The sequence below is a fragment of the Chinchilla lanigera genome, unplaced genomic scaffold (genome assembly GCF_000276665.1).
Source record: "Chinchilla lanigera isolate Chin_1 unplaced genomic scaffold, ChiLan1.0 scaffold00001, whole genome shotgun sequence".
In the NCBI taxonomy this organism is placed as follows: Eukaryota; Metazoa; Chordata; class Mammalia; order Rodentia; family Chinchillidae; genus Chinchilla; species Chinchilla lanigera.
Window position 1 is genome coordinate 22,369,425 of NW_004955402.1, and position 15,003 is coordinate 22,384,427.

Genomic DNA, 15,003 nt, shown 5'->3' on the forward strand with positions numbered 1-15,003 from the left:
AAAAGCCCTCCTTCACACCCAGTAGCATGGCTTCTGTCAGGAAAACAGACAGTAGTAGTAAGTGCTGACAAGGATGTGGAAAAATTGGAACACTTGTGCACTAATGGTGGAAGCGTAAAATGGTATAACTGCTCTGGAAGACAGTATGCAGATCTGTCTTCTGAATAGCCTTATCTCTATACTTGTAGAATTTTACTATCAGGTAAACCAGATAAATCAGATAGGTAAACCATTTACCTAGCATGCACAAAGCCCTGAGTTTGATCTCCAGCACTACAAAAAGAAAAAGAAGAAGAAAGAAATACATATAAACACATTTAAAGCACAACTACCATATGATGAAACAATCCCATCTCTAGGTGTACTATATCCCCAAAAGAATTAAAAGCAAGGTCTCAATAAGATATTTGCACATTTATGTTCTTAGTAGCACTGTTCACAGTAGCTAAGAGATGGAACCAACCCGGATGTCTGTGAATAGATAAACAGACTGTGGTACGTATCTACAATGTAAAGGTACAGCCTTTAACAAGGAAGAAAATCCTCACTTGTACCACACCATGAATGAACCTTCAAGACATTATGCTTAAGTGAAATAAGTTGATTTTTTAAAAAAGTATAATTCCACTTACTTGTGGTACCTAGAGTAGCCAAATTCATGGAAACAAAGTAGAATGCTAGCCCGAAGAGGTCAAGGGAAGATAGCAGAGAAATTCTGCTTAATGGTTACAAATGTTGCACATTTGCAAGATGCAAAAGTTGCGGAGATCTGTTTCACAATAATGTGATTATACTGAACACTACTGAGCTGTTTACTTGAAAGTGGTTAATATGGTAAATAGCAGTGTTTTGTTTGGTTTTGGTTTGGTTTTTGACCAGAGAAATCAAGGACCACACTAGGAGTCATGTATTTAAGTAAATTGGAAATGAGATCCAGTGCACAAATAAGAGATAATGCTTGGGGATGTGGGAAGAGGATAGTCCGTCCCTTGGAGTAGAATGGAAAGTAGAGAGGATAGGGACAAGCGCAGGTCGGATGTAGATTTGGAAGTGGAAGCTAGAGTTTGTGATCAGAGTGTGAGGAAGCTCTCTTCTAATAACTTGGCATCTTCAGTCAAATGCAACGTTATCTGCTGTGAGTGAAGAATGGGTATTGGTGGTGGGACTTAGGAAAAGAAGAAGAAAACATGTCAAAATGTGATGTCAGATATGAGGAAGCAAATAGATCACAGACGGAAGCTGGGTGGTGATGAGTTAATGAAACCATTCCGCCTGTTTGTGGTTTTCGCGGTGCTCAAATAGGCATGGTCTCCGTGTTTGTCCCTAGGAGTTATTGAGGCTACTGCACTGTTAACTTGTGCTCCCTACCTCTGAACTTTCTTGTGATTTAAGGAATTCATCCTCAGACAAGTGAGAGGTTTGTTGGTTCTTGAGCTGCTGGTGATACTCACTAATGCCCTTAATGAGTGTTTCCTCTGCTGTGGTCCCATTCCAGTCAGTAAACACCCAGGGTGAGTAATATGCCAGGGAAAGATTTATAAGTCACTCCTGTAACTTGCCCTTAGAGTAGGGAATGAGAGATTTTTTTTTTTCCTCTGACCTAATTTTGAACACTAACTATCCATTGTTAGCTGGGTCAGACTCTAGGCATATTCCAAAGAGTCATTTGCCTAACCTGTGGTAGTTGATTGTCAAGGTAATTTGGCACCTTAAGTACCTCTTGCCAGCTGGCTTCCTAGGTAAATCACAAATTTTACCAGCTGTGGCCTTCTTGTTTGTGGACCTTTCATACCATGTCATATCACCTACAGTAAAGATCTGATTTCTGGGGCAGGGTTATCAAGCACCCATCACTGTAGCTGGGAACATTATGTTTATGACCATAGCATCATCTCTGTAAATGTTTCTTTGCTAGTGACTGTAATTTGACCTCTTAGAGATCTTTTGTCACACTGCTAGGGCCCAGAAAAATCTGAAATCACTGAATTTTAGAGCAGAAAGGGAATTTAGGAAATATATAGTGAGAATAATAGTGATCAGAGTATCTGACTTCAACAAAATCTGACATCCATAGCTCCCATAGGACTTGAAGCCAAATAAATGTATCTCGTTGTGGTATCTAATAGTTGTTAATCCAGTAGTTGAATATTCTAAACAAACCACAAAAACAGACAATCCAGACCTTTACCAGTTTAGCCAGTCATATTTGCTGACCAGTTGCTTCTCCAGGAAGATCTAGTAACTCATTTTACCCTCACCTCAGCACTGTGAGTAGATGCTGTTATCTTCATTTCACAGGTAAATATGAGGCATAAACAAAAAGATGACAGTAACATGGTTAAGGTCACAACCACAAAATGGAAGAGATAGGAACTGAACACAGGCAGTCTGGCTTGAGACTACATTCTTAACCACTTACGCTACATTCACTTTCATATTTGGTGTTCCCCTTATGGCTCAGAATGACTCATTGAATCCAGATTCCAAACATGTTTTAACACTCTTTATGTTGCCCATGCTACAAGAAGTATCAGGAATCTGGAGGAAACTGTACCGGAAACTAAGAAACCAAAACTCTCATGTCTTGCCTGGTTTCGCAGAAATGAGCACATTCATAATTTTCAGCTCTTAAAGCAAAAAATAGCAGTATACCCAATTTGGTATTCAGAAGTGTAATTGAAGAGTTACTGGATCTGTGGATGAAGAAAGAATCAATAGTTTTATGTGCCCACTATGTGTCAGTCTCTGGTGGGAGCTCTGTATATTTCACTTAGTTCCTCCTCTATGTCAGCATCTAAATCTAGACCTGTGAATCCAGTGTAGTGTCTTTGTTTTGTTAAACTTAATTACAGTTTAATAAAATTTAAAACTTAGGTCCTCAGCCACATTGAAAGTGCTCAGAGGACATATTTGACTAGTAGACACCATACTAAACAGCACAAATACAGACATTTCCATCCTTACAGAAAGTTCTATTGGATGGTACTAGAGACATAAACACAGGTAGTCACCAGCAGATGTTGTGTCTGTTCTTATCATGCACTGCTACCCTGTCATTCTGCAGATTTCTTCCTGTGAAGGTCCTAAGTTGAGAAGTCCATATTGGCTTATCAAACTTGGTGTTTCCAGAAATCATAACTAATACATACCCTCTGTAGTTTTCCTTACTCCTAAATAATTTAAGAGTTCTCCTAAAACAATTATTATGAGATGTATACCAAATTTCCAAGGCATTCTACCAGTAGTTAACTCCCTGCTAGGTAAAGCACATCACCCGGACCATAGTGGTACTTAGGAATATCTACTTCAACCAGGAAAAAAAGCTCCCTTCTTTTCACAAATCAAATCAACCTTTTAGTTTGGATCTCACAGTTTAGAATCTCAGTTGCCATTAGACATCCCAACGACTATGAGATATCATACCGAACAAGATGCTGTCCCCTTTCACAGATAGTTACCAAGATGTGATTAGACAGGAGAACAAAGGAGAAGGGATTCAGCGTGTTATAAGGCTATGGAGAAGTTAACTGTATACTATGTGTACACGAAAAGATGAGATAAAACCTCTGAACACTGGGAAAATCCAGAGAGACACTAACCCATCTGTTCCTACATTGAACTTCAGAATACCCACCAACTTGTCAGAAGATTAACACTTTTTTTAGAAGTAAAACACAGAAGACATTTGCCTAGAAGAACATCCTTACGTTAGCTAGCCTTACATTCTTGCATATATTTTCTCTTCCTTCTTCATACTAATATGCCTATGTTTTATGTCATTCTATATTTCCCAAACGTTTTTAAACAGTGCTTTAAAATGTCAGGTGTTGAATAACCAACCTTAATACCTATTTCCATCCCAGTGCAAACATTGAAATAAGTGTGTGTGCCACCATTTCTATACTTTCAACCCCTCACTAGAAAAGTGGTAATTATTTACATAGCCTTAGAGCTATGTGGAATTACAATTTTGAACATCTAATTCAGCAGGCCTGGAAAATTTGTTTGCTCCTAATTTTTCCCTTTTCCAAAGGCTCTTCAAATTTAACTCTCACTAGAAAAAAAAACTACTAGGTGATCCTCTTTCTCCTAGAATCCCACAGAACAAAATTGTTGCTAAAATTTAAGTCCTGGCTAGGTGTGGTGGCACACATCTGTAATCCCAGCACTGAGGAGGCTGAGGCAGGAGGATCATTGTAAATTCGAGACCAGCCTGGGTTACAAAGTGAGCTCAAGGCCACCTAAGCTTCATAGCGAGACCCTCTCTCAAAAAGAACAAAATAAATAAATAAATTTTAAGTCCTGGCTTCCAGACCACCACTGTCATGTGTCGTATGCGTACTCCTGGGTAGTGCCTGTCCTAGCCATCTCAGAGCCATGTCACCACAGTGTCCCCCACCTACCTGAAGCTGAATCTGACAGAGTGAAGGAGCAGATTCACAAACCGGCCAACAAGGGCCTGACTCTCTCACAAATCGATGTGATCTTGAGAGATGCTCATGGCATTGCACAAGTACATTTTATGATAGGTTATAAAATCTTGAGAACCTTTAAAAGACTTGCTCCTGATCTCTCTGAGGATCTCTACCACTTAATTAAGAAATCAGTGTGTTAGTTACTTTTCTCTTGTTGCCAAGACAACGCCCAAATTAAAAAGGGAAAAGTTTATTTAGCTCACAGTTTGTGGAGGTTTCTTCCATAATCACCTGGCTCCAAGGCAGGGTGGCATGGCACAGGGGCCACAGTTCCAAGCGGCAGAAGACAGCAAAAGCAACAAGAACAAAAAAGGGAGGACAAGCCTCTTTTCCTCGCTTATATTGTATGCAGGGTACTCGCCCTCGGATGAGTGCAGCACTCACACCATCTCCGTGCTCACCTCTTGCACAGGCTCAGGATGTTCACAAAATGAGGACGGTGACCCCCTGCTGAGTTACTTAGTTAAACTTACTAACTTACCAAGTTGACACAGTGAATCAAGCATAACAGTGAGTCATCCACAGCCTCTGCCTTCCTGGCATAAATTTGTCTATGTGCTTAAGTAGTAAAATCAAGATTTAACTTAAAAAAAAAAACAAAAAAACTTAAGTCCTAGTTTTTCTGATTTTCAGTATCACTTGGAACCCGGCCCTCTTATTTGAGAACCTCAGTTCTTATTCCTGGCTGCCTGGGAATAAGACAGTTTTTTACACTTACTGTCTTCGCTCTTTGTAAGAAAAATATGTCTTGACTTCTTGGTATCTTTTTAAAACATTGGAATAGTATGTAGACAAAACAAATGGCTCATTTGTAGGTAAATTTCACCTGTGCTTTATGTGTCACACAAAGCTACATATTTTTCTGTCCACATGACATGACCACTGTATTCTGTCATACGTCTCCCTCTGGCTTATTTGCTAGCAGTGCCATCCCAGGCAATAGGCTTAGGGCTTTCAGATGTCGGTTAATTTATTTTTAAAACTACAGTGGTTGAGAGAAAACAATATGAAGAACTGCTTAAAATACTCCTCCTAATTCTGATGATTGATTTAAGTTCCTTTTATATAATTGACAACTACTGAAGGAAAGAGTTAAGCTGGTACCACACCAAGTCTGGATTTCCAGATAAGCCAAATTCAAAGCTTTTTGGCTAGAAAATGCCCACCTTAAGTCTCTGGAGAAGTCATCAGAATAGCTGTCACAAGTAATACCCTTACCTTGATTGTTAGTAGTACCTTTAAGGAGTTGAACTAAATGTAAATTCTAGGAGAACAGTGTGGAAGAATGAAAGAAGTTAAAGAATTTTCCCACTATAAGACCTTTCTAGGTCAAAGAATTTACATAGCCAGACAGTGATTTTTATCCCCAATCTATAGCCTTTACATAAAGAATTTGAGATAATTTCAAAGTAGTACAAGGAAAGCTTAGATTGATTTTTAGTGTTGTATGTATGTATGTGTCTGGTTAACCTCTCTACTCTTACTTTCATTGTCTCATAGATACGAAATGTGGAAACAAATCAGTGTCTCGATAACATGGCTAGAAAAGAGAATGAAAAAGTTGGAATTTTTAATTGTCATGGTATGGGAGGTAATCAGGTGAGTATCTTAGTAAAATTTTTAAAGGGCTACTTTTTTTTACTTTGCCTTTTTTTACTCAGTGACACCATTCAGAAATATTTTTCAGTTTAAAGAGAAAATAATCAAGACCATTAGATGAAGGAAGCCTTCAATCTTATTTTTTTGTTTTTTTCTAGACAGGGTCTCGCTATGTAATTCAGGCAGGTCTTGAACTCACTATGTAGCCCAGGCTGGCCTTGAATTCGTGAGATCCTCCTGCCACAGCCTTCCAAGTGCTGGAATTACAGGCATGCACCACCACAGCTGGCTAATCTAATGATATTTTTAAACAAAACATTTGTGAAAGGCCCCTTGTGAGAACTGTATTGACAGTACTGAACACAAGATTTATTTTGCCCTTTTTTAGTCAAACTAGTATATATACAGAAAATAAGGCCGTTTTTACCTTTCTCTGTGTAAACTTGGTGGTAGGTTTCTGAGTCATTACCATTATTTTAACCCCTTATCAGTCCACTTACTTAAATATGTGATGACCAAACCTTGTATTTTTTCATTAATTTTTATAAAATAAAATAGGAAATATAACAATGATAATTGTATCAAATTTATTCAGACTAAGTAGGAAAAATAACTTATTCAGCACAAGAATCAACTGGTTGAAATGACACCTGCCTGAGAGATGCTCAGCATAAGTAGCTAATAAAGCACAAAAGTCACGTATCTTGAAATACTTGGGAGTTTTGTCCTTGCCAAGTTATTTGATGTCTTTAGTTTTTTTTTGGCGGGGGGGGAGGTTTCTGGTACCAGGAATCGAACTCACGACCTTGTGCTTGCCAGGCAGGCACTGTGCTGCTGAGCTAAATCCCTAGCCCCTAGATTTTTACTTGTTATTTTTACTTGTAAAACTTCATTGTGTACATTTTTGTTTTCCAGGTTTTCTCTTATACTGCCAACAAAGAAATTAGAACAGATGACCTTTGCTTGGATGTTTCCAAACTTAATGGCCCAGTTACCATGCTCAAATGCCACCACCTAAAAGGCAACCAACTCTGGGAGTATGACCCAGTGGTAAGTTACCCAGCTACCTAGAGGAATTAAAAAAAAATCAGGATGGGTCATTGGGTGTTTTTATGTTCTTTTTAACTAATGTGGTTGATATTAGTTAAAAAGAATATGCTTAATATGGCCATTAGAAATGGCTTGAATACTCTATTCCAGCATGTCATTGCTATTTCAGGTGTGACTTCCCCATGCATTGAAGAATGCAGAGCATCTCTGGCTATGACAGCAAATGCCAGAGACGCAGTCATTATGACAACCAAAGAATTCAAAATATGAAAGAGCCTTCCATTTTTAAATTCATTGAAAAATAACATGTTAAGCAGGCAACAACAAAAACCTCTTTATAGAATAGCATCTTAAATAGGGAGTTATTTCTCTTAGGTAGGTGGTTTCAGGCATGGATTTCATACAGACCTCTGGCTCTTTTACTGCTAGATTATGTTTATGGCTGCCTAGGATATTGGTAAAATGTTGAGTTTTCCAGTAAATAGTATTTCTATTTCTCAAGCACCTAGTCTGAGCTACACAGCACTTTATATACATCTTCTCAGAGTTTCCTAACAAAAACCCAAATGAAGCATTTTTGTCCCTTTTTTACAGATGAAGAAACTGGGTCTCAGAGAAGTTAAGTGTTTGCTCAGGGGCGTGCGTCATTGATATGTGACTAATTTGAAATTTGTTCCAGGGATGTCTGATTGCAAAGCCCATCTTTTCAACCAATACATTACATAGCATCTCCGTGAAAAAAAATTAAAAACCACAACCATACTGACTATCCCAGGTTCTGTTCTTGGGCACTTGTAAAGATCAAAGTAGAAAGTACTGATTATAGTCAGTATGGACAGAGACATCTGCATATGAATACTGTGCACATTTGGATCATAACATAAGACTTATTAATGACTGGAAGCCAAAATAGTTGTGTACAACCATTAAGGGGTTTTTTGTTTTGTTTTTGTGTTTTTGTTGTTGGTTTGTTTGTTAATTTCTTGAGACAGGATCTTGCTACATAGTTCAGGCTGGCCTCAAACTCACAGCAGTCCTCCTACCTCAGCCTCCCAAGTGCTGTGATTATAGATGTGTGCCAGCACACCCAGCTGGTTTTATTAAAACCACTAAGTGTAAAAGAGGCCTCATGGAAATGAGATGTTGTGGATAAAAGAATTACATTAAAATAGAGTTATGGGTAAAAGAATCAGATAGGGGTTGAGGGATCGAAGTTCAGTGGACTCAGTCCCCATCACTGCAGTCAGTCAGTCATAAATTTTAAAAGAGAGTCAGATAAGCCAAGTTCAGGACAGCCTGAAGTACATAATGGGACCCTATTTCAAAAACAAGAATGTATGTTCTTTAACATTCCATATTTTCGTAATGTGACCAGAGCACATTGACTAGTGAACCTTTTTTTTTTTCCTTCTAGTACTAGGGATTGAATCCAGGGCCTTTGCACTAAACTGTATCCTCAGCCCTTTTGATTATTTTCTATTTTGAGACAGGGTTTCACTGAGTTATCTTACATCCTCCTGCCTCAGTCTCTCAGAGTGCGGGAATTGTAGGCAGTCTTAACCTTTTCATTTATAGGGCCCCCATCCAACATTAGCAACAGAAAAGTTTTTCTATTTTCAGATAATCTGAAGTACAAAATATGGCCATCTGGTTCATTTTATAACTTGTTTCTGTTCACTCTCATCAAATCTAGACTGTCCATAGGTAGAAAAACATAGTAATATCTATCATTTATTAAGAACCTACTTTGTAAGTGAGGCTCTGTATACTTTAATTTCATTATCTCTGTACCTCACAGAATCTTTTCAAAATATATAATGTGATCTTTATTTTAAAATTAGGAATCCAACTAGGTGTGGTGGTTCATGCCCTTAATCCTAGAAGTGTGGTAGGCTGAGGCAGGAGAACGGCAGGTTGGAGCCTAGCTGAATGACTGACTTAGTGAGACCTTAGCTCAAAATGAAAAATTTTTAAAAAGGGGTGGGGGATGTAGCTCAGTGCAGAAGCCAAGGGTTTACTCCCCAGTACTCAGGGAAGAGGGGAAGAGAAAGGCCAAGTTATTTGTGCTGTGAACCTAGTCTACACCAAGTTCTGTACTCTTCCTTGTGTACCACACCAGCACCTTAACCACAAGAATAGGCTCTCTGGATCTGATACTGACATTGACTTGAGATTGATTGTTCCACATCTCACATCTCAGCGTTTTCACAGTTCTGAGTCTGCAGAACAACCGAGTTCCTGCAGACTTGAGGTTTGGAATCACAGCATTAATTTGAATGGCTTATCAGAGGAAAATGAAATAATTTTGAAATAGCTGTTTGGAAATAGGTTGGAAGTCGTAAATTAGGCACCGCTAATCTGGGGGTATACTTTAATTTCATTATCTCTGTACCGCACAGAATCTGCTCAAAATTTTTTTCCTTATTCTCATTTTTAAAAAAGAAAAAGCTATTCTCAGTGTTACAGAGCTTATGGCAGAGTTAAAGCTTACAATTTAGGTCATCTTAGTGCAAATCCAATGGAGTCCACAGTACCCCCCTGCCATTCCTTCCCACATACCTCTTAATGCTACCATTAAATGTATTCATATCTTTTCTCCATTATCCTTAAAATAACATATAGTCCTGTCCCCCAAATAATCTTCTCTACAGAGGTATTAATAATCATCAAAAAAAATGATGGTTGAGATGTTTTTCTCCCTCTACTTTCACATTGAGATTTTTTTTTCTGTCACTTTCAGAAATTAACCCTGCAGCATGTGAACAGTAATCAGTGCCTGGATAAAGCCACAGAAGAGGATAGCCAGGTGCCCAGCATTAGAGACTGCAATGGAAGCCGGTCCCAGCAGTGGCTTCTTCGAAACGTCACCCTTCCAGAAATATTCTGAGACCAAATTTACAAAAAAAAAAAAAAGAAATGAAAAAGGATTGACTGGGCTACCTCAGCATACCTTTCTGCCACATTTTTAAGTAGCAAAAAAGGAAAAGTGCTTTCCTCCTCTGTAGGATATAGATTTATCAACCATTAAAACTCGGACTCCTCTAGCTTTTCACTAGCTGTGAACCAGCCTTCCTGTCCAAGGACGTGAAACTGCATAGTAGTAAGTCTGTGCACACTGATGTTTACAAGATTGAAAGAGTCTTTCATCAAGAAGCATAGGAAAGAATATTCAGACAACAAAACTTAATGTGCTTTCTGGAGAACTGCACCTTTTATGGTTTGCTTGCACATCAGTAATTTCTGCTGACTGTGCTGTCATAATGAAGATATTTCCAAGATTTTTTTCCTGATTAGAACTGGTAGCCAGTATATTAACTATTGATACACAAATAGACAAAAAAGAACTGGAACCAGATTCACAATCATGAAAGCATTTTTACAACAATTTTAAAAAACTATATTAAACAGGGTTTAAAGAAAATTACAACAGAACTATGAGAAGTACAATTTGTTATAGTATAGTATCAAATTTCTATATAGATTTTATACCTCAGTGGGGAAAAATAACTGATTCCAATAACATTTTGTTTTCGTCTGTGATAGTCATGGATGCTTTTATTTTTCTTGGGGTGCTCAAAATGAGCTGGAAAAAAAAGCTCTTTGAACATAGATTTAATTTCTACATTTTTTATTTGGTTTGTGGGCTGTTGGAATTGTTAATTTTTAATTGCCTTCCAAAATGGAGAATTAACATGATGGTATCTGGTCTCAACTGAACAAGTTCGATATTTCAGTTGCTCTTGGGTCAGCTGGCTTTATAGTTTCAGCCCCACCCCACCCCCGCCCGCTGTCTGTCTCACATACGCACATGGACACACACACAAATTTCTTGCCACATCAACTTCTTAACTTGATTCAACAGATTATGCTTCATACCCAAGATTCATACTACTGTATTACAAATTTGTTTCCCTAGCAATAAATTTTCAGTTCTTAATGATTCCACTTAACTAAAGGCTTACAGAAGCATTTTATTATTTGGGTATTCGGAGATAATATATTTGATGGTTTTTTGGAAAACCTTTTCACTCCATACTCAGATGTACTTCATTGTCAAGTTCATACTTAGATTAGATTCTTGAATTGTAATGTTGATCTGCTGCTTTTTTTAAATTAGAATTTGACTGAAAATGTTCTATTGGCATTTTTTTATTGAGTTAGCCAAAGAAGTGCAGCTACTTTTCCATATGACTAGTCCTGCATTTCTTCCCTAAATATTCTTATTTGTAAGATTATATTTAATGGTAGTCTTTTCTTCGATTATCAAAGACTGTCACTGCAGGCAGTGCTGTTGTGCCTAAGAATGTTGCTGAAAGTCGTATCACTAATGATACTTGCCAACTTGGGTGTACACAAAGTTTCTCATGTCCTTTCATTAAAAAGTTAATCCACATCAACTGCATGTGGATGTTTTAGGGTGAGGCCATAATACAATATGCACAAACTGTCCCCAGGAAATTTGGAATGATGCAGGTGCTGGATGGAATTTTTTTTCCTACTCCATAGCTATGTTCAGTAGGCCTAATGCTTGAACAAATCAAATGTCTAATCAATAAATTATTTTCATGCTCAGAATTTCAGATTTTTGTACTTCAGCATAGTTTGGTTTTATTCTTTACTGTAAGAAAGCTTAATAGCAATGTGATTTAAGGTTTTGTTTTGTTTTTTAAGGGGGGGTGTGGTTTAATTCATGGGTACTTTTAGAACCTGATAGATAATCCCATTGCCTTTATTTTTCTAATTAAACTATTCCTAAATATTTTGAAAATATAAAATATTCCTGAATAGTTGTGCCTTACATTGCTTTTATTTGAAGTTAAAATGGATCCCTTTTCATCGTGGCTATCTGTAGATTAAGTACATGCTAATCTCTTGTAAAATCAAATTGAGGGAGGGAAAAAAGCAAGGAATGAACACATAGGATTATTTGACCGGTGAAGAATTCATAAGTGCGACCATTAAAGATAATTTGAACCTCACAAATTTATTCACTCCATTTCAGTCTCAGTCCATTTTAATATTGTCTCTCTGTTCTGATTGGAATTCTTGATAAAACTTTGTTCACAATTCAAGATACATCACAGGCTGTATCTTCATTTCCCCTGTTCTCCATTTAGCTGAAAAACAGGTTCCTGTTTAGGATTTGGTGCTGTCTTCATCTTCCAGGAAGAATACCAAGAGGAAACCTAACTCCATAGTTAACATGTGCTTAAAAAGAGAAATCAATCCAGAAGTAACAACTCTGAGAAGTTATTAAAGAATGAGTTAATTTTTATGCTAATGGGAAATTAGATCTGTTTCATATTAGGTAACACTTCTTCCATTTTCTGATTTCTCAAAGATTACTTAGCGTTTGCTTGGTAAATCAGTCAGCAATATTTTTCAGGACATGGGGCAAATACACAATACTGTATGGTAGAGCTATACATTACCAATAAACACTTGAAGTAAAATTTTAAAATATACCATTTATCATAGTATTAAATAAGTCAGATATCCAGTAAGAAAGTTAGTGCAAAACAAAAGATGTGCAAGACCCTACCATGAAAACTATAAAATTTTGCTATGAAAAATTAAATGATATAATAGGATACTATTCTCATTGATGGAAAAGACTGCCTGGTGTTGAGATGTCAGTTTCCCAGAAATTGATCTATAAATTCAATGAAATAAAAAATTATATAAGGCTTTCTTACAGAAATGACAATAGGTGCAGAACAACCAAGATAATGTTAAAGAAAAATAAGATTGGTCAGCTTAAACTTCCCAATTTCAAGACTTGCTCTGAAGCTGCAGTAGATGAGACAGTATGATACTAGAGCTCGGATAAATAGACAATTGGTACAGTGAAGAGTCCATAAATAGACCCAGATACATTTGGTCTTTTTAACAAAAACATGAAACAAGGTTGGGTGCAGTGGCACACACCCTTAATCCCAGCACCTTGGAGGCTGAGGCAGAAGGCTTGCTGTGAATTTGAGGCCAGCCCAAACTGCATAGTGAAACCCTGTCTCAAAGAAATAGAAAAAAATTCTTTTTCTATTAGAACTGGAGCAGTTGTTACCAGTATAGGAAAAAACTTGCACATTAATGCCTTCATACTATGTACAACTTAGTGAAAATGGGTTATAGACCTACATATGAAGACAATTTCAAAGCTACAGAGCTTTGTCTTCATGAATTTGAGGAAGGGGAAGATATCTTAGAACACAAAAGCTATTAAGCTAATAAATGTCATCAAAATTAGATGCTCATCCAAAAAACACAAAAGTGAAAGTATAAGCCAGAAAATAGTTGTGATCCATGCACTGTACTACCTGACAGAGGATTCATGCTGAGAAAAGCAAAAGACATTTTAAGAACTGCTGTAACAAGAGCCCAACATAAGCACAGATTGGCAGACTTAATAGAGGCTGTCCAACTTACAGTTAGAATAGGAAAACATGATCTTCACACGTGCTTCCAAAAGTCTGTATGTATTTCACCTACAAAGTTTGCTACATTGACGGCTCCACTGAGATTCCCGAATTTTCCACTGCACCTGAAATAGCACTGGAACTGCTGATGGCTGTGAACTTCCTAGATTGTTAAATAAAATAAATTATAATAAACTTAATTTTTCAGTATTTAGTACTTGTAGCTCAGTAATTTTTTCATATATAGCATGTTGCCTATATGCAAATGAATTATAAAGTTAATGGCAAAGCAGATTATCTTCTGTTTTTTGCATAGCAGAGTTATTTGTTTGCCACATCAGCAAATTAAGGACATTTTCACAAACATATGCCAAAAAATGTAATATCATCTATAATTACTAATGAAAAAGTTTATTCTAACAACACAAATCCAGTAAAACCTAACAAAACATACATTTCCAAGACATTTATGATAAAGCTACGCAATGTTAATTAATAAATCAAAGACTAAATAAATGGAAAGCATCCCATGCAGGTAAATTGGAAAATGCAACGCAGTAAACATGCTAATTTTTCCCCAAATTGATATATAGGTTTAATGCAATATCTATCAAAATCTCAACAACAGGTAATCAGTCTACCCCATTTCAAGATTTATTAGGTAGAATAGAGAGCCCAGAAATAAGTTCTCACATACATAGCCAAAGGATCTTTGACAGTTGTTCCAACTCGTGTTCTTGCTGTAGCCTGGGAGGAATGGCAGTGACAATGAGGAAAAGATAAACGAGACAAGATCTGGGTCAGGTGGAGGCATCTTAGCTGATGAGGAAGAGGACCCTGAACAACAACAGGAGGGTTGTTTATACTCTTGCAAAGTTAGTATCACCAGACACAGTTGCCTAGCAACTAATGACTGAAATTGTCTAGGCAGGATGCTTTTCTCAAGAGTCAGGTAGCTTGACTGCGTTAGGCACTATAGCCTTATCTTGTCTCCACACATATAACCTATTTCTAGCACCAGCCACTCCCAACAGACAAGATTGGCAAGACCACTCTAAGGAGAAATGACCAATCTCTTCAACAAATGGTGTTGGGAAAACTGGGTATCTGCATGCAAAAAAAAAAAAAAAAAAGGAAAAAGAAATGGGACCCATCTCATACTTGAAGCAGAAATTTACCTAAGATACATTAAAGTCCTAAATGTAAAAGCTAAAATTATAAAACTATAAGAATACATAGAGACAACTTTCATGACACTGGAATTTACATTTCTTAAATGTGACACCAAAAGCATAAATGAGCAAAACTAGACAAAAGGCACTACAGCAAACAAAATCTTTCATGCATCAAAGGACACAGAGTGAAAGGCGGCCTATAATTTGGGAAATACTTGCAAAGTACTATACATCTGAAGAAGTGTGAATATGTAGAATATATAAAGAATGCTTACAATCCCATAACAA

General features: G+C 37.2%; 1 protein-coding gene across 1 annotated transcript in view; it reads left to right on the top strand.

The window, feature by feature from the left end:
• Galnt1 (polypeptide N-acetylgalactosaminyltransferase 1) overlaps positions 1-12,103 on the top strand; it is a 70,483-nt gene extending 58,380 nt beyond the window's left edge. Inside the window, 3 exon segments of the mRNA XM_005415409.2 lie at positions 5,976-6,074; positions 6,990-7,124; positions 9,865-12,103. Coding sequence (XP_005415466.1) covers positions 5,976-6,074; positions 6,990-7,124; positions 9,865-10,011 — 381 coding nt within the window. The 3' untranslated portion in view covers positions 10,012-12,103.
• The last annotated feature ends 2,900 nt before the right edge of the window (positions 12,104-15,003 follow it).